This window comes from Diorhabda sublineata, chromosome 1 (assembly GCF_026230105.1).
Source record: "Diorhabda sublineata isolate icDioSubl1.1 chromosome 1, icDioSubl1.1, whole genome shotgun sequence".
NCBI lineage: Eukaryota > Metazoa > Arthropoda > Insecta > Coleoptera > Chrysomelidae > Diorhabda > Diorhabda sublineata.
The window spans coordinates 38,148,441-38,168,557 of NC_079474.1; the positions used below are offsets into that span (position 1 = coordinate 38,148,441).

At 31.1% G+C, this 20,117-nt stretch overlaps 1 protein-coding gene across 13 annotated transcripts in view; it reads right to left on the reverse strand.

The window, feature by feature from the left end:
• Window positions 1–1,562: 1,562 nt before the first annotated feature.
• LOC130449448 (troponin I) overlaps window positions 1,563–20,117 on the reverse strand; it is a 36,319-nt gene continuing 17,764 nt past the window's right edge. For 7 of the 13 annotated variants that reach the window (XM_056787302.1, XM_056787327.1, XM_056787311.1 and 4 more), the window contains 9 exons: window positions 15,890–15,933; window positions 13,626–13,767; window positions 10,339–10,377; window positions 8,434–8,449; window positions 6,383–6,631; window positions 4,876–5,145; window positions 4,345–4,542; window positions 3,975–4,157; window positions 1,571–1,818 (listed from right to left, as the gene is read on the reverse strand). In XM_056787302.1, coding sequence (XP_056643280.1) covers window positions 1,808–1,818; window positions 3,975–4,157; window positions 4,345–4,542; window positions 4,876–5,145; window positions 6,383–6,631; window positions 8,434–8,449; window positions 10,339–10,377; window positions 13,626–13,767; window positions 15,890–15,933 — 1,152 coding nt within the window. In that variant the 3' untranslated portion in view covers window positions 1,571–1,807. Of the gene's footprint in view, window positions 1,819–3,974; window positions 4,158–4,344; window positions 4,543–4,875; window positions 5,146–6,382; window positions 6,632–8,433; window positions 8,450–10,145; window positions 10,378–12,622; window positions 12,762–13,625; window positions 13,768–15,889; window positions 15,934–20,117 lie in introns of those variants that run through there. The other 6 variants (XM_056787369.1, XM_056787358.1, XM_056787283.1 and 3 more) reach the window with 5 other exon arrangements.

The following is a 20,117-nucleotide window of genomic DNA, read 5'->3' on the forward strand; positions in this document are numbered from 1 at the left end:
AAAGTGTACAAAAATGTACGATGTTCTTTGATAAATATTATATGAGATCAGAAATAATGTTTTTGAGCTGCTATTTGATATTTACAGCAATGGTAAATGTCCATATTCTTTATAAAAGAATAAATCGATCACTGATTTTCAAATTAGTTTAGCAAAGGAGTTACTGAAGATAGAAACTACGGATGTTGCTAACCAAAACAAAATAAAACCCATTGTATAGTGCAGAAAGAAGGTCCAAGTCACAAGATGAGAAGAAATTGTATAGCTTGTTGCGAAAAAAAAATATTGTAAAATCTAACAACAACAATTCATTGTTATTATATTGATTTTATAATAAAAGTTCCGTTTTCTTAATTTGTAATTTTTTTATCTCTTAAAAACAAAATATACCAAAAATAGGTACAGGTAATTTTTGATATTTCATAAGTTTCTTCGTCAAATTTTTTGAGTGGAAGGAAAACTTAATGCTTTCCTTAAGTTCCCACAAACACTAACTCATTAATGCGGCTATTGTCACTAAATGTCTCAACAGTTGAGAATAGGGGATATACTAGTTAAGATAGATGCAGTGTGAGAAATTTCTGCTATTCGCCGTATTTTTTTATCACATCTCGTAGTTGGAATAGATAGCGATTGACTTGATTAATCGATTGTATGACTACCTTACATAGATTATATGGGGTAACGACCTAAAGATAAATTGAGTCCCCCAATGAAAACAATCCAGGACCAAAGTCTTTAAAACTTTAAGGAGATTACATTCGCACTCGTCTAAAGCATTTTCTTTATTTAATTCTAATGAAAAGACATTCGACAACTTTTTTCGGTTACCCGCAGAACCTGCATATGCCAATTTCTGCTAGATTCAGTTTAATCAGGTTCTTCCTGAGAAAACAATGTCCTGTAGGAAATAAACTGAATATATTTAGCATATTTTTATTAAGATCCAGAAATTCCCTAGCTCCCAGCAATAAAGTTTCGAAGGGACTGTTTGGAGTGGTCTAGTCTAGGAGGTAACCAACACTTTCAGACTTTTCCATTTTCTGTTTCCAGTCCAGTAAAAGGCTTTTGTCATAAGTAAAACACAAATTTTGGAGAAGCATGTTTGTTGATAGAAATCCAAAAAGATCTTCCTGTCGATTGATTTCGTGTAATGATGAAGAAAAACTGTTGCATCAAAACAATTTATAGCCTTGTCATAGGTAAATAGTCGTGCATGCATTTATGAGTCAAAAAGAAAATATTAGTTGGGGCTTGGAGTCTTTCAATATGAGAAAGAATCAACAAATTTTCAAACATTAAAACATTTGGCATGTTTAATCACGAAAGTCGGTCTAATATAGACTGGGCCCTTGCGAATATTGCCAATTTAAACAAGTTTGGAAACACAAAAAACGCATTGTTTGATTATCTACGTTACAGTTTTGAGACTCATTGATATCTTTTTTCACATTAGCTGTGAGACTGCCAATTCCGAAAAAGCGGTTTATGCGTTTAAAAAGAACGTGTTCAAGCTATTTTCTGAGTGTGAACAATACATACAATAAAATGAAACAAACTCAAAAGTAACTAAATTATTTTATTGTCACAATAAAATGTGTGTTATACAGGTCATTAGTTATCGGTATAATATAACCAGGACTAAATTGCTTTATATGGAATACATCAAATAACGCTGCACAATACATAAACTTGAATTGACACAATAATAAATTACATAAATACATCCAAGAAAAATATTTTTTAACAAAAAACTTTTTCCTAATTATTTCCTTACATCGCAGTTGTTTTCTTAGGATTCTAAAAGTTAAGCAGCAGCTGTAAAAAAATTAATAAAGGTTAGAATAAAATTTGTTGTTGAACTTCGAATGAAGTATAGAAAACGATTACCGAATGTTATGTATGAACTTCAATGCTTGTTTTTGTTTATATCATCTAATATCAAACACACAACACCAAATTTTATAACTTCATGTGCTTCTATAAAAATCAGTTTTTCTCAAGTTCTTCTTTATAAAGAAACAATCAGGTTGCTTTTTACAATTACAGTATGTTACGGAATAGATATAACTACAACAGAAAATGCTTGCCTAAATGAATTATAACAAATCTAGTCCTAGAGCCGTCCCTGCACTTTTATCTAGAAAAATTTCGATAAAACGACATTCACCACTTATATGAGTTAATTTCGGCAATTATCTCAAAAACCGTTAATCACTGTTTCCATTGAGCCATTGAGACATTTGAACAGTTTAAAAATCTTATTACAAAAGCTAGATCAGTACTATGAATTTTCATGAAACTAGTCACTCATTTCATCACTTGGAAAGTCAATAACGAGTAAAGAGGAGAACGACATGTAGATGGAGCGCAGGAAGATGACTTTATTGACGCTGTTACGAACACTAGACGTAAGTCGAGAACTCTAAAGGAGGTCGAGTCTTACAAAAAAATAATCTGTATCCATATCATATTCAAATGGTTCAGCGACTACATCCTCCAAGATTGAATCCTTATGTTGGAATTTTGTATATAAATTAACAATCATAGACCAATACTGAACAGGACAATATTTACAGATAAATCCCAATTTACGACGAGATAAATAATTCCCGTAATTCACTTGTGGACAGAAGAAAATCTCTATGCTATTCGAGAATGTCGTTCCCATTTGGGGTTTTCGGTTAACGTATGGATTGGTGTCATAAATGACCAATTAGTAGATAGACTTTCAACAAAATATTTTGCCGAATTTGCTTGCCAACGTGAATGTTGTTATCCGAGGGATGTTCCCAAATATCCACCTTAATCATTATTCAGATGTTTGTAATACTATTAGAAACTATTACCAAAGTATACGTTTTTCAATTCGGCAACAAAAATTTCAAGAGGCTGCTGGGTTTTACTTTAGAAATCCTGTTATCTCTCAAAGTTAATTAGGTCGATATAGTAGTTGTAGCTGAGGACAAAATTTTGTAGAACATCATCAGAATGATTTCACCAAATACGTCTCTAATAGATTTCACACCATTTATATCCTCAGGAAACATTAAACTTGAAACACAAAGAAATATTTCAGCACTTGTGTAAAAACGCGTATAAAGTGAAAAATATGAATATTTCAACGATACTGGGTGTTCATTTTGAAATAACGTTAACAATCACCACATACAATGTGAATTTTGCATATATGCGGGGATAGTAATTTGAATAAGAAAAATATCAATAAGAATTAGTGCAATTCGTCAGTAACCGTAGGAAAATAGAGTACGCAACTCGTGGAAAAGTGAATTTCCTACAAGCATGTAATTTCAGGCAGATGGATCTTCACTACATTCACACTTATGTATTTTTTCTTTTCTTATATAATAAATTATTGTTTATAGTTGAGAGTTATTAATTTATAATAAATAAACATTAAATATCAGAATATCGGCCTTATTTTCTATTTTTATTATATTTTGATTGAATAAAGATTAAAGTTAAAAAGCAGTACCATTTCATTTCATTTACAATTCAAATTTTATATTCAGGATCTTATTGAGCTAATTTATTGAACAGATTTTTTGGGATGTGAATCACTTCTAACGCTTAAATTTAATACGTTGGCGGTCTTAAACAAATTAATTTTTATGCCATTACCCATATATTAACTTAAAGAGATTCTTCCTACCCACCTCGTAATATTTTAATCAAAATGTATGGTATATTAGGATAGTGGGCGTTGCTAATTACTTTTCACGGTTTCTTTGATACATTATGAATTTCAATTAAAAGAATATTGAAATATATTACCTTATACCATATTAGTCAAAATGAGAAAGTATACTTACCAAAAAAAATGATGATTGAAATGATGGCATGAAAACAGAAGTATCAACTTATATTAGAAATAAAAGATGAATAATGAGATGATTGGTACACAGAACGATGATATGAAGAAATATAACAAACATCTTCATTTAAATCATCACCTTCTATAATGGGAGGCGATGAAATAGCCGGTTCAGGCTCTGTGGGGGCAGCTTCAGCGTCTATAGGGGCTTCCGCAGTAGCTTCTGCTGGCGCTGCATCAGGAACAGGTTCGGATTCAGCAGGCGCCTCTACAGCTGGTGTAGCTTCTGTCGGTGGCTCTGGTGTACCGTCGGCTGGTGAAACTGTAAATAAACGAGGAATATTAAACAGAAAATAAATAAAAATTGTTTATTTTCCGACAAATGTTTAACACAGCTAAATATATTTCTGTTTAAACACAAAATATAACATTTATTTGTCTATCACAACAATGTAGAGACGTAACCGTTAGGAAGCACTACAATATTTTAACGTCGTATGAAATAATACCTTCTGCTGGAGGAGCTACTTCTGCTTGGGGTGCACCTTCTGCCGGGGGTGCACTTTCAGATGCTGGTGCACCTTCTGCTGCTGGTGCTCCTTCTGCTGCTGGTCCAGTTTCTGTAGTTGAAGCACCTTCTGCAGTCGGAGCATTTTCTCTAGGAGGTGAAGCTGCAGCAGCTAATGCTTCAGCTGCGGCTGTTTGTCCTTTTTATCACAATAATGAAATATCAATATCTTTGTTTTAAAGTATTTGCATCACAACATGTTGGAATGGAATGAGACGCTGAATGAATATTGATCAAATTTAATGAAGTGGAATTAAATTGATATTACCAGGAATAGAGGAATGTATTACTTAAAAATTAGTATAGATAAAATGGTTGTGAACAATAGTGAAAACACATCCTTAGTGGTTATACCAGGCTATCATCAAGAGTTGTCTCTATGTTTAGTTTTGTTTATTGTGTAATGATTAATGGTTGACGAATGATGCACAATAAAATATGATGATGAAACAATTCACTTCCAACATCTTACCATTCCTCTTCAATTTTTCTAATAAATCTTCGAAACTTAGAGTGGCATGTTCAGTATCCGTAGCTGCAGTTGCCAAATCTACAACTTTATATTTTAGAGAATCTTTGACGTACATAATGACACCATCTCCACTGCCTCTACGGTTTTCTACCAAGGAATAATTAGGTATAGATATTGCTTCTTTATCTTCCGTCGGTGCTAATATTGTTTCTGGTAATGTGATTATGTCGTAGCCTTCGTTTATGACTAATTTCTTGAACGTTTCAAATCCTATGGGATCAATTTTTTTATTTATAAACATGGTTTTGAAATTTTTTGCTGCTATAATTTGGAAAGGAAAATAATATGAGACTTTTTACACTTATTAAATCTTGAACGAAAATTTTACAGACAAATTTATAGTTATGTCATGGCAATTGCAAGAAAGTAAGGAAATGAAATCAACTTTTTTTTATTCGGAATATTATGTCCCTAATTACAATTACACTCGAGATTTGTGTCTTTTATGCTGATATCTCTTTCATTTTTGCTCGTACAAACAAATTGTGAACATAGAAATTGTAGGTGATTTTATGCTCTATAATAGAATTGAACTAGATTTCGATAATTTTCTTTTCAACCTTTGATTTCACGAAAATTGATTGAAAATGGAAAATTTGTTTATCTATGCGGAAGGTATAATAAAAATATCAAAATCCAATTGATATTATATAGATATATAGAGGAAAGGTTTCTAAACGAGTTTTAGTTTTTAAATTTTGAGAAGTTCAAAATGGCGTCTGATAAAATGAATTTATATACCTTTTCAATCGTTGTTTATTTCATAAATATTAACAATTTTGATAGAGGTATGTTGATAAATAACACCGATGAAATATCAGAATTTCATTACATTTTTTTATGTTACGAACAAGATCGCGAAATGGGTCCTTAGGCCGGCCCTATCTAGCTACAATAGAATTTTGAAAATCGGCGAATTCCCGCGGTGCCTTTGAATTGTTTTTTATGAATGGCGGATGCGCCTTTGAAGAACTTTTTATTATAGTAGGCGGTTTATTACAGTATTTCTTTTGATTGATTTCTAAGAAAGTCTATTTATTTATTTCTTGTGTTCCTTTTTGTTCTGCATCTTGTATAAATCAATTTGTGGTATATAAATAAGTTTAAGTAACGTAGTTAGTTTTAAATAAATATGCGTAGTGGAAAAACTAATTAGTGAAAGTAATCGCAGGAATTATCTAAGTGATATTTATAAGTAAATTATTACAAGTTAAGGGAATAGTGTAGAGTGTAAATGAATTAAGAACGTAAGAGACAGTGTTTATTAATCTGCACTGCACGAATAGAAAGAGTGTATATAAATACGAAGACGTTAAATTATGCTTGAACTAAAATTAGTTTTGCTAGCAATTTGTGTGTGATTATTAAGATTTAATACGTATCTCAAGCATTCACAATTTTTTTTCTAAGAACAATAGGATGAACTACAAATGATAATTCAACTGACCTGATTCTGGTGGCGGTTCTGGTGTTTTCTCTTTCTCAGGTTCAGGTGGTGGACCTGTTTCACCTTCAGTCGGTTGATCTTGTGCTGGAGGTGCTCCTTCCGGAGATGGTGCTCCTTCTGCAGGCTGTCCTTCAGCAGGCTGTCCTTCTGCTGGTATTTGTGCTCCATCTGCTGCAGGTTCACCTTCAGCACTAGGAGCACCTTCTGCCGATGTTACTTCTGTAGCGGGCTGAGCTTCTGCTGGTGGAACTATATTTTTGTGTTCAAATATGTTCTTTATTGTGATTAAACATGCATCAAACACATTTCAAAAGCTTTAAAAAACGTAATTTATTATTACAACGTATTAGTGACTGTTACTATACTCCTTTATATTTGTCATGAGTAACCAACAAGATATCTTGATGCGTTGCAAGGTAATAACTGGTTAACAAAATGGGAAAAATAGGATACAAGTTAATGTATGACACATATTTAGTGTATAGTATGTTTATTATTGAAAAATGGTTAATGACCCTTTATTTATTACTTTTTAATAGCTTGCATAGTGTCTTAGTTTCAGCAATTACATTTTGTTCGGCCAATTTGACTTGAAAATGGTATAAGATTGAAATTTTGTATGAATTGGTTGGATTTTCTTTAGCATTATCAGTTTTCTAAGAAATTAATAGATATCCCATTATTTAGTTTCTCTGAAAACTAAGAAAAACACAAGAGAGATACAACAACTTCTAATAAGTAATTGATGACTTTGTTTAAACTGAGCTTTTAGTTTGAAAGATACTTGTAAATATAAATGAAGAACTACTACGAGAGTTGATCAATTGGACCAATAGACCATTCACTTACCGCTAGAACAAATCTGAGAGCTACAACAATCTAAACTTCTTCATAGAAATTGCCTTATTTCATCTGTAGCATATTTAACTACTATCTACTTACTACGAGGGTTATTACTTATGTTTTGAGATAGACAAATGAAGACAAATATTTATAATGGGATCAATCGCTTTTTCAGGTGTGCAAAAACGTTCATATCGCAAATTATTTTTAGTCGACGGGAATAGCAAGGAATCATTGGGTGCCAAACAAGGTTTGTACGGCAGATGACTCATTAACTCGATGCTTTGACTGTTAAAAACGTTTTTGTTTGAAATGATGTCTGAGAGCTCGTATAGTTGTGATGGAGTGTTGGAGAATGATTGGTTTCCCTGATTTTTTCGAAAAATTATGGTAAACAAATGCTGGTGTACCATTTAGAATTGACCGTTATACATTGCTCTAATAGAACGGTGCTGACATGTCCAGTTATTCTGAAAAAAAGGCGTCCATTTACTTCAAAGTATTTCGTGCACGAAAAATTTTTGTTTGATTTAACCCACTCAGTCCATGGTTCGTCACGATCTTATAAACATCTGTTGAAGCACCGCGATTTTTTCCTTCGCAAAATTAATCCTGTAGCGAAGCTTGACTACGATTGACTTCGGAAAACCAGCTGAACACGGGGCTCGAGATGGTGCTTCATCACCAAAAGTTCAAGCGAATTAATCAGCAGTTGCTCATTCATAAACATATGAGCATTTCAAGTATCTGTAAATATTTCAAACAGCACTCGTATGTCAACACGTTCTGAGTACATCCATCATTAAAAATTTCAAACTTTATGATGGCAATGTTAGATTTGACATATTTACATCAGTGTTGCCATATCTCACAACGGTAGCGGCCCTCGTAGGCTGCAGATTTTCATTGTTTTTGGCTGACAATATATTAACAAACAGGTGTTTTGATTATCCTCGTTAATAATAGCGATATGTTATGGGTTTCTCCAATCTCTTTAGAAATAATGAAGGCTAAAGGAATATCTTATTCAGACTAGTCTTGATAACTATGTTACAGCTTTATAATCTGTTACAATTAAATTAATTAGAATTGCGATTTGGCTTAATCAACTGAATATATCAATTTAAAATTGAGAAATGTGATTTAGTGGACAATACTAAGAATATTAATGTTAACATATGGTAAATACAATGACATGCCCCCCTTACCTTCTTCTTCACCTTCCTAAAACAATACATTTTAAATTAAAATAAGATTGTGGAATTGTAGATTGTACGGAACACATTTTAGTGGTACATTCATATGATTTATTATATAACATAAATTCGATTTTAATTATCTCTTATAATCAGATATTGTCTCATAAAATATTATTTTTATTGAATAAAATCAGTACCAATAATCTTCGCGGGCTTGAGAAAGCGAATTGTCTATGAATCATTATGCATACCTAGAAAATGGGGAATAAATTTAATAATTTTTCAATTGATTAGAGTACTACTACTCTTAATGTTTTACGTTGTAAATAAATTGAATACGCTTTATATCGAACATTTCACCAAGATTGTATAATTCATGATAGAATTAGCCCATAGAAGTTATCAATTATCACTTGGTTTCAATCACCTTGGTGTGTTGCGATAGTAAAATTTCTCAAAAATTCATAAAACGTCGCATGCTCACAATGAATTACTTTGGAATGGCTTCAAGATTCGATTATCTTTATTAGCCGCTTCTAGAGCACAGGAGCCTTCGTAATTTAAAAAATATTTTATTTGTCACAATATTAAGCAGGAAGTTCTTACATATATTTAAAGAAGGGGAGGATAATAGAATATTAGAGTTCTGTACCTGCACTCAATAAATTTTTTTGATGAGAAATATTTTCAAAAAAATATGTTTGTTGAGGCTACTATCATTTTATCGTCTAATATAACTCTAGATACTGCACCATAGATAATCCTAAATGGGTTATAAATTGTGAAGACCTATATTATCAGCAAGTTAATGTTCATTATGGGATTTTAGAAGAAGGAATCATTAAACGCTGATTTTGGGACGCAATCTATAATCTCCTTATTAAAGTACGTCAGTGTATGTATATTCTGCTAGATAGTGCATCAATATATAATTCACAAAATTGGAAAATAATATTTCTATTTTTTTTTTGATAATTGAAACGCAATCAAAATAGCGATGCATGAATTAGAATCGTATTTTGATAAATCGAATTCATGCTAGTTGACGTTAGTCCTAATAGATATTTCGCTGGGAAGAATCAGTCCATGTAACTGCATGGTCTATGAAGAAATCCCATTTAATGACAGTTAATTACACTAGTTTACAAGTTTCGACTTATTTATTATTGAGGTGAAGTTTTTCTCAAAGCTAAATTTTTTCGATGCGCTGTCCCAGGCATGTCGCAGGGCTGGTCATTATTTAGGAACGCATTTCTTTGATGATTCTGTCTTTGAACATTCTAAGTGAGTGGGAGATTTAGAATCACTTCTAGTACAGCTGTTGGGCAAGATTTCATGGCCCAGTTGCACATAGGCACGCCAGTCTTTGTACCTTTGAGAAATTCTTCCTCGTGGTTTTCAGACTAGTTGTAGTACCCCACACCACTGCCCCCATATGTGATGATTGGTCTCACGATTGTCATGTACATACACCGTAAGATCTTTGGGTAACAACCCCAATTCCTCCCGGCACACCATCAGGGCATATTTTTTGTTCAATTGCTTTTTTGTTTTTATCATTATGCAATTATTTTTTTCACGTTTATCTAGATTAAACTGGTCATTCTTTAAAACAACAAAAAATCAAATCACAAAACTAATAAAAATGAGGTTAAAGAGAAAATAAAACTAAACTTATGTAAATGGATGAGCTTATGGAACAGTGGGATAAAAACAAATATGACGTACACAATACTTCACATTTTTTAATAAGTTATACATAAACAAATAATATACATGCGGACAGACATACTTTTAGTCTGGAAAGTAATGAATAAAATAAATATTTTTGAATGTCGATATTACGACTAATCCCGGAAGTGGACTAAAGGGATTAAACATAGATAAGAAAAATCATGCTTCAGCCTCTTGTACCTTCTTTTCGTCTCCTTTCTTAGACCAATCAGGTTTCTTCTGAAAATTGGAAAGCAAATTATTTAATACCTACGCTATTCAGTAGATGTATTAAGTTGCAAAAAATAAATTCCCTATATTTGGTATTATATTTAAAACATAAATTCTGTTTCTGCAACTTAATAATAGTAATATATATTTTCAAAACAATAAAATATTGATTTAAATTGATTTTTAAACTTTTTTAAGATGTATGACAATTGATGTTTGATATCAACTCTAAAAAAGAAGTAACTTTGTTCTGTATTAACAAGTAACGGAGGTCTACGTGATTGGTAATGAATTATTTATATTTTATTGTTCTGAAATAGCAGCAAAAACATACACTACATACATCTATAAAATTGTAGGCCATTCGTAATGTGTAACAAACAAGTTCTGTGTTGTATAGTTTTTAAACTGATAGAGGAAAATATGCGCGATATATTGTGCTGCGAAGCGACAGTTCTGCAAGAAATGCGTGTTTTAAGCAGATTTTTTTAGTTATTATTAAAATGCATTAAAACCAATTTATGTAAGACAAAACAACTCTCTTTTTCAAACTTCTTATAATGAAAATATCATTAACAACCATCAAGGGCATGTTTTCACTAACAAACTTTTAAAAAAAGCGGGCACACTTTCAATTTCAGTTAAACACTACCTGCCTGGGTATTTCATTCACAACCGCATAATTTAACTTAGGCGAATGAAATGTCAAATAGATAAAGTAAATGGTTGAATGGATTGATGCAAGTGTGGGCGCTCAACATTTCTGCAGTTCTCAATTCAATTTAATTTGTGTAAAGACTGCATAAGCCAAATACCCAGAATCGTATGAAGAAGTGTTAAAATTGGCACTGAGAAGTTTGGTCTTAGTAAAATAAACACTTGATTTCGGCTTTTCGTTTAAATGAAATAAAGTTGAAGAAGTTTGTAGCATCAAAAGCTGCTATATAATCGATAAAGGCTATTAGAAGGTGAGTCAACAAAAAACACTTGACACAATTATTGTTGAAAAAAGTGCAATTTTTCTCTATGCGGTGCATTTTAAATAGGAGATCATACTGATTTGAAGTAACTTAAAAGTAAGTTTGTTGCATAATTTAAGTTTGATAATTTTTTTCTCATGAAATGTTTGTTTACTATCAATCAAATTTGATAGAAGTTGATATTTTTAACAAAATCAGTTTAATCAACAATGCGTATATTTCTGAATTTAGAATAATAAAATTGAAAGTGAAGTAGGAAATGAAGATTGCAACAATTGCAAATATCACACATCCTACCACCAAGCAGATCCTACTGCCTCCTGTGACAGGAAAGTTGAGAAGGGAAAATTATTTTCCTTAAACGGCTTACTATTACCTTTTCAGCTACTGTAATTGAAACTCGAGGATGCGGCAGCATAGCTTCAATTTTTCAAAGCATGATAAAATGCATTATATCAATCAAAGAGTTTTAATCATGAATCGTTTGCGATTTCTGCCGTTTGCTATGATTCTTTCAGCATGGCAAGCATTATTTTGGTTATTTATTCTTGGATTTGAAAAAAACATAGAAACAATCACAAGAGGACAAATCCGGAGATAGAATCGACCACTTTGAATCGCCTCCAAAGTCCAATTCATCTAGCTTACGACTTCATTTTAGATCTAAAAGTCCAAGGGCAGATGTTTACTCCTTAATGTTGTCAAGTGATGTAATGGGTTGAGGAAATACACCTCTTTGTTTTTTTATACTCGCAATTTGACTGAATGTAATGATACACTTTAGAATTGATTTCCGGTCCGGAACATGGAACAACAGGGTCCATTCTGAAATGCGCTATGGGTTGCAATAACAGAACATTCTTTGGAAAAAGAAGCCAAATTGCACGTGCTCCTGGACAAAACTCTATAGGACGCGCATTTGGAAAAAGGAAGTTATGATGCCGCACACTGTATATCCGTAAATATGGAGTAGATTCTATTTCAATGGTTACTTCGATGCGTGAGCTACAATAAATCGCATATTAATTTATGCATTTTCGTTAATGATATGAATGTACTGGAATTAGATGTTTTTTGATTTACATGAAGAATGCAATACCTGATCAGCAGTAAATTTTGCCACAAAAGAAGCTAAAGCAGAGCTCACCTTGTTCAAAAGGATTATTTCCATTTAAAAGAAAGAAAAAATAAAAAAAGCCCAAAAATTAAAAACATTTGGGTGTGTAAAAATAATTGGGTGTTGTGGAATCTACTTGAGCAGTAAAAATACTGAGTAGATTTTAAAAATTTTTATTTAAGTGTTGTGTGTTTGTGTATAATTCAAAAAATCTTGAAATATTGTAAAATCAAAAATTAGCGGCCATTAGTAGATCATTTCTTCGTCTGCCATTCAGCTTTTTCCGATTTCTTGGGCTGCGAAAAATAAACTCATATTCTAGCATTGTCTGAGAACAATCTTTTTTTATTTGTTCATCAAGGTTGGCAACTCATAATTCTGAAATTTTTGATAATACCACAAAGTTTCTGAAGAATTAATGGTGGAATTGCAACAAAGAGCGTTAAAAGATATCTAGTAATTTTAGCTACATCTAACTTACAAGTTAGTCGTTTCGGAAGTGATTTTCTTCCTTAGAATATTAGTAGGTACGTTGAGCCCTTTGCCAAAAGAAAAGTTTTGTTACTAATTGGAAGAACGTTCAAGAAACTAGATAGTTGACATAATATATACCCCACTGAAAAAGTGTCAAATTATTAACTACAAAGGTATTATTTCAAATTTACGCGATTGTATATCGCGAGGAAAAAATCTTATTTATCTTATATACTTAGTATCACATTGATTTGTCTTCAACGACAGTATACATTTAATATTGGGCTGCCTAATGCGAAATATGCGTACATCACAATGAAAATGTAGCGCAAGAATTTGAAATGTTCACTTGTACATATTCTTAACAATCTCACTTTTGTAACCAACGTATGAATAAAGTACAAATTTAATTGAATTTTCTCAGTGAGGTTTATTATGTAAATTACGTTATGAGCTGCAACCTAGGCGAACCATGACTTTGGTGGATCGAGCTACACCTTTTTAAATGAGTATATTTCTTTATCTCAAGCTGTCGTTAATATAAATACCAAGTTGAAATAAATTCAATTAATATAAATCGAAAACACTGCGAGCTCTAGTAAGTGAAAGTAAAAGTCGGAATACTGAGGAAAGAACTAAGTATTTTGAAAATGAATCTATCAAAAAGTTTCTAAATATTTACTTACTTCTTTGTCTTCTTCTTCTAAGGTAAATTCCTTCTTCTTCACAACTTTAAGTTGGTTACGGAAGTTGAATTCGGCAGCCTTCTTTTGAAGTTTGGCGAATTTGTTTTCATATTTGGATACCTTTTTCAAAGTTGGTTTTACACTAAAACAAAATATTCAAATATACTATAACGATCTAATATTAGTTTTGTAACGCCTTGTAAGGTAAAGTTGGGTTTATATAGCAAATAGACAAACATTGAACTGAAGCAAATAAAATATAATTGTTGACTTCAATTTTACAAGTTGTACCTTAAAAGGTAGTATATGTGCAAACGTGAGATTATTGATATAGATATGGAGACAATCACAAAAATTGACTTTTCAGACTACCTCAGGAATTAATTTGAACTAAATGAAATGAGTACAACTTTTCTTAATATAAAATTCTCATCAACTACAACTGATGAGTAGGGACTACACATAATATACAAATTTAAGAAAAGTTGGTGCAGAATATTGAATATGGAAATTTGAATGTGAATAGTACTGTACATTAGATTGAAAGATGTTAAGGTATAATTTATGGAAGCCGGGCAACGTGTTACGAAGGATAGAGTATGTGAAAATTAATATTGAATAATCCCAGTATGACAAATTTACTTTTGAACTCAATTTCATTCTATTTCATCTTCCAATACAACGTTCAGCTCTGACCTCCTCCTTCTTTTTTATTTGATTCCCATTTTCAATGATTTTCCAGTATCCTTTTAATATGGTGCAACCATCTCATTCTTTGAGCTCTTAGGAAACTTTTTACTGATAGTTATTTATAAAGATTCTTTTTCATTCATCTATTTCTATCTTCCCAAAGATTTTCTGCAACATCTTCCTTTCCGTCCTTGTTAAAACCTATATTCCATTTTTCTATGCTACTCTTGTCGCTTTATTATTCGTTACAATCTAATTTTATTTAATGTGAATAAATCCTGTGATCCCATTAACTTAATTAATGATCCAACGGCTTTTCTTTCCACTTTTTTTATTTATTTTAGTCCGCTCTTTGTTTTTATTTTTGTCTTATATTTTCTCTCCTTTTCCGCTTCATTCTATGTGTATTCTTTTCTATCAACCACATTCTGGCTTAGCATCATATTGTTTTCTCTTATTCTTAGTCCATAAGTTTTTGCAGCCTTTTCTAGTCGTTTAGCTCTACAGAATGCTCTTTCCATTTCCTCTTTTGTTCTGATTATCGGAGCCAAATAATCAACATAAGCAATTATTAGGTGATAAATAAGATGTATTGTTCTATTCTGTATTCTACGGTTTGAGTTGTCTAATGTCATTTTGAATCTCTTCTCAATTTTTTTTATTCTTAGTTAGTCAATGTACATTTTATTTCTATCTATTGTGTCAAAAGCCTGCTAAAAATCTATAGACATAACATATAGGACTAGATCTCGCTCATAGCTTTTATCCATTATCGTGAATATCTGATCCGTTTTTGAAATCTCCTTAGTATTTATTTACTATTATTGATTATTGGTTATTGGTACTCATTCAATCTGTCTTTCATAACTCTAGCCTAAATTTTGTACATCAAATTCCGAAGTGATATTTCTCTATAATCCTCACACCTTTTTATCTCCCTTCTTGAATATTTTTATTGTACATAATCCCCGTCGAATCCAATAATTTTGGCTGGAAATCCATTCTCACTCGCACTCTTATGGTTTTCCAAAAATTGTAACCATAAGATTTCTTTATCTGTTGGTTTCTCCACGAGATCTACATTTTTTCCCCCCCTTTTACTTTGGATTACTTAATCAAATTGGAGCTCTATCAAATTGAACTTAAGGCAAAGTATTGGAAATTTTTTGGGGTTCAAAACTAGTTTGAAAAGGTCCGTCTTAACCGACTCGAATATGATTATACTTTACAAACGAACTATAGTTTCACTGAGGCCAAATAAAATAGGTATTCTTTTTCAGAATTTACTAAATAGAGAAGAAGAGGAATGTTTTAATATGGAAAATGTAGTTGTATGTAGATGATTTATGATTTGTGTCCATTCAACGATGGATAGTCTGCGATTATGTGTTTTACAGTCAATTTACACATCTAAATTTTGAGGGGGGCCTATTACTTTGTGGAAGATATCTTTATTATGAACCTCATAGACCATAAACATAGAGTAAACGGTATGATGCAATTATCTTCCATTATAAATTTATTCAACTCACAAACTTTAAAACTAATAATAAGCTCGTAACTAAAATACTTACAATTTTCCTCTAAGGTCGTTGACTTGGCTGTTCAATTCGGAGATCTGTCAAAAATAAATGAAATTGAGTGATATTACATTTTTCTATATATAGTAAGAACTTAGCTACGTACACTTTATTATATGTAAAATTATTTAACAACAACTTTCTGTACGTTTTCAATTAGATTATAAAGTATACGTAGCCTCAAACAAATAGTTAGTAAAGGTGCGAATGTGATGAAACAGAACAATAATTAATAGAGCTTCACAACAAAAAATCAGATTGCTTAGGCAGCCAATTAGTAGATATATAAAAAAGAAAATTATATAAGCTTGCACAGTCAGAACATTGACAGGAACAGTGGAGAGTAAAGATAGAAACAAAGGTAAATAATATATATGACAGTTCTTAAAACAACATTTGAATAATATAAGAAATGAAACAGCAAATTTGAATGAGTCAATTTCAAATATTTAGTGAATATTAAATTATTACAATTACTTCGTTAATATATATTTCAATTTTCTATTATGAATGTTATGTTAGGTTAGTACGGACAACATAGTGATTTGTCGTGATTCAATCCGAAGTCCAAAGCCCATTGTTTTACTCTTTATTTCCCATTATTTAGAAACTTAGTTGACTAGCTAACCAGCCTCCCATCTTTTTCTCTTCTACAGCTCATTTCTAAGTATTTTCAACACAAAATAAAGTTTGTTACTTGTTCTATTTCTAATTATGTTTTCAAGGTAATCTATGGTGTCATCCCCCAACATCGTTTTTCCGGCAAGGTAGGGCACCGGAAGAGCAAATACTCAATTACATCTTATTCTTTGTTACACTTTTTGCAATAAGTGTCCGATGTCATTCTCCATTTTTGGAGTTTTGTGCCAAATGTACAATATCCAGTGATCACTCCAATGATCTTCTGGATTGAATCTTTTTTTTGTATCTTTTTTATTGACCCTTAGCCAAATCGCTCTAGATATTGCGTAATCACTTCCGTTTAATCATATTCTGTTTACACAATCCCATCGGCAGTAGTATTGTTACTGTCTCTTCGGCATTCTATCCTAGCAAGCCTATCTGCCTTACACTTGATTTCAACTTCATACTCTTCAAGTAGACTTGTATAAGTTTTTAAGTTGAAATTTCATCATATTTTGCAAATAGTTGTATAATGAATTTCTCAATTTTGTTAAACATTATAACCTTCTTCCTTCCTAAGCAGTTGCTGCACATTAAACATCAAACCACGTTCTACAATAGGTCTACAATAGTTCTTAGATAAAAAATCTGGCAGAATGTGCGCAGATAATCTAGAAGTACTAGTAGTTGATTGTACTAATAGGTTAGTACAATTTTCTTGATAATCAATTGGTGATTTCAATTCTAATTCATTTTCGCTGCGTGATCGGATCCAGTTGATGATATCGTTAATTTTTTCTTATTGTATTTTCACAGCTAGTTGAAATTTCAAGTATTTCAATAAAATGTCAACTGGAAAAAGTTCGATACATATAATAAATGGTTATTTCTATAGTGATTTTTACTCATAAAATGCGATAAACAGGATAAAAATGGTTCCGCTTGGGAGATCTTTCTGCTAGAAACTATAAATTATGTTTTAAGAACGATCATGTAGTAAACAATAGGATTTGACGATACACAGGGGAAAATATAATTGTAACTGCTTCTACAAAAATATACACAATATACAGGTGGAGGAATATCAAAAATACAACTATTTCTCAAAAAAAAACACACAGAGTTTGTTTAAGATGAGGAAGTAGATGAATCTGCTCCTCTTTTCAAAACAGGATACGTTGATCAGGATCCGGGATCTAAACTAAATGAAAACTTTTGCTGGTCTTGTTCAGTTTTTGGTTCATAAAATTGAAGCTAATCAATAAAAAGCTACGTACGCTTTCCATTTTTCATAATATATAATTTTAGGGTAAATTTCTAGTTAAAATTTAAAAGATTATTTCAAAGATTCAATCATGAATATGAAACTAGAAATTTGCCTTCAACCTATATTACAATATTATTTACAAAAGTCCATCTTAATGCCCTTCCTATTTAGTATACCCAATACTTCCGATTTTGAACAGAACCATCAACTTAGATATGTCTTTACATATGAGTGAAAAAGTTATTGTCGAAATAATGATGGAATTCAAAAGAGGCTTTCAACTGTATTATTACAAAACAGCTGCTTCAAAAAAATATACACAATTTATACTGCCCGTGAGCAGTACATGTTCAATGTATATTATTTTGTTTCTATTGTGAATATATTTGCTTTAGTGTTAGTATAAGTTCCGTTTCCTACTTTTTAAATTCATAAATTGGACACGTCGATTAGTATTCAAAATATTTTTCACGCAATAATAATTTATACAGGTCGTCCCTGTTATGACGTTTTCGTTGATTTCATTATTTGTACGTATAAAATCACAATCCATGACTAAATATATATTGATACTTGAACAATTATTATTTAATGAGAAAATAATAATTTTGATAAATCGATGAATATTTTGGAGAAGAAAATCTATTATCAGCAAAGTGATGTTTGTGGAAAATTCGTTAACTATAGTTTATTTATTTGGAATATTGAAATTATAAAAATAATTGATTATGGAACAAAGGCGAGTGCACTAACGAAATTAACTATTGAGTGAAAAATAGCCCGTTTTGTAACTCATATCGCGTAGTAGTGAAATAGAAATACAATAATGGAAAAATGGGGATGAATAAAAATTAGTAACAACGATAAGCCGCCCTTAATGAAGATATTTACTCGATTGTATTGAAAATTGTTTAAGACAATTTTACTAGACTAATCTAATTATGTTGAAAGTACACAGTCACAAATTCTTAAAGTATATAAATTTTATATATAAAATATATAAATTTATAAAGCAATTTTCAGGGAACTACAGAAACACGATCCTGATGGAAAACTGCAGTTTTGTGAACAAATTTTGGATTAACTAGACAAGAGTATATTGGACGTAATGAGAACCCACGTTTCTCAGAAAAAACTCATTGTGTACAATATTTGGAATTATTGAGAAAAGAATTATTTCAGCCATGAGCTAATTTATTATTTAGAGATTGAGAAATTGGCAGAGAATTATTGAATGACCAAGGAAATTCCCAGATCTTAATACTTTGGATATCTCTTCATGGTATTACTTGGTATAAAAAATTTACAAATTGACAATTTTTGTAGACATAAGAGCACGAATAATATATGAGAGTTTATAATATTATCAAATAGTCAACATTATGATTATTCTATTTAAGTAATTGAGTTTAGTTGTGTTTTTTATCTCATGTAAAATTTTATACGTCCTATAAAAATAGAAGTGTATGGAAATCATGATTGTAACTAAAAAAAATAAAATCGAAAGTTAAAATGAAGAAAAGTGTATGGAAAGAAGAAATCATCCGAAAGGATAAGAAAATGCGCCGTTTTCGTTTCATAACAATTTTATTCGAAAGCGACGCATCAACTATCTCTAAATTGATACACCATGTATAAATGACCTTTAGAATATGGAGATTGTGAATACTAATCAAGTTGTTTGAAAATTGAACTTTTCCCACTGTTTTCTTTAGTTGTCTCCATTGTTTGTTCCTTTCTGTGTCAATCCGCAATCTCGCATTATAATTTAGAGGTACTCAAACACCTAAAATCATTTCAAAACTTGCTCAAAATGGATTAGTGTGTTGTTCCTAATATTCTATTTAGATTAAATAAGATCACTTACACACACTTACAAGTACTATCATGATATTGAGTTCTGTACATTTGACATTGAATATATATATATATATATATATATCATATGTTTGGGATTATTTTACTACAGTACCTCTCTTTTTCACAAAAAATTTCTTCTTATCATGAAAAAAAATTCCACATTATAAATTAATAGAATAAAATGAAGCCTAATTTGTTTAACGTATGTATATATTTCCACATAATTAATTTAAGAATGATTAAAAATCGATTCATTTATTCTTATCCTTAGGTAGCTTACACTTTCTTTGAAATATCACAGAAATATTTGAATTGGTTATTTCATGTTTTACCTTTTTTTATATTCCATGATGACTATTAACAATTTTTTTATATTCTATGATTACTATTAACAAATTAATTATTAGAGATATTTTGTACGTAAAACTATTCAAATCTTCAGTGTTTTTAATACATATTTAAATAGATTTA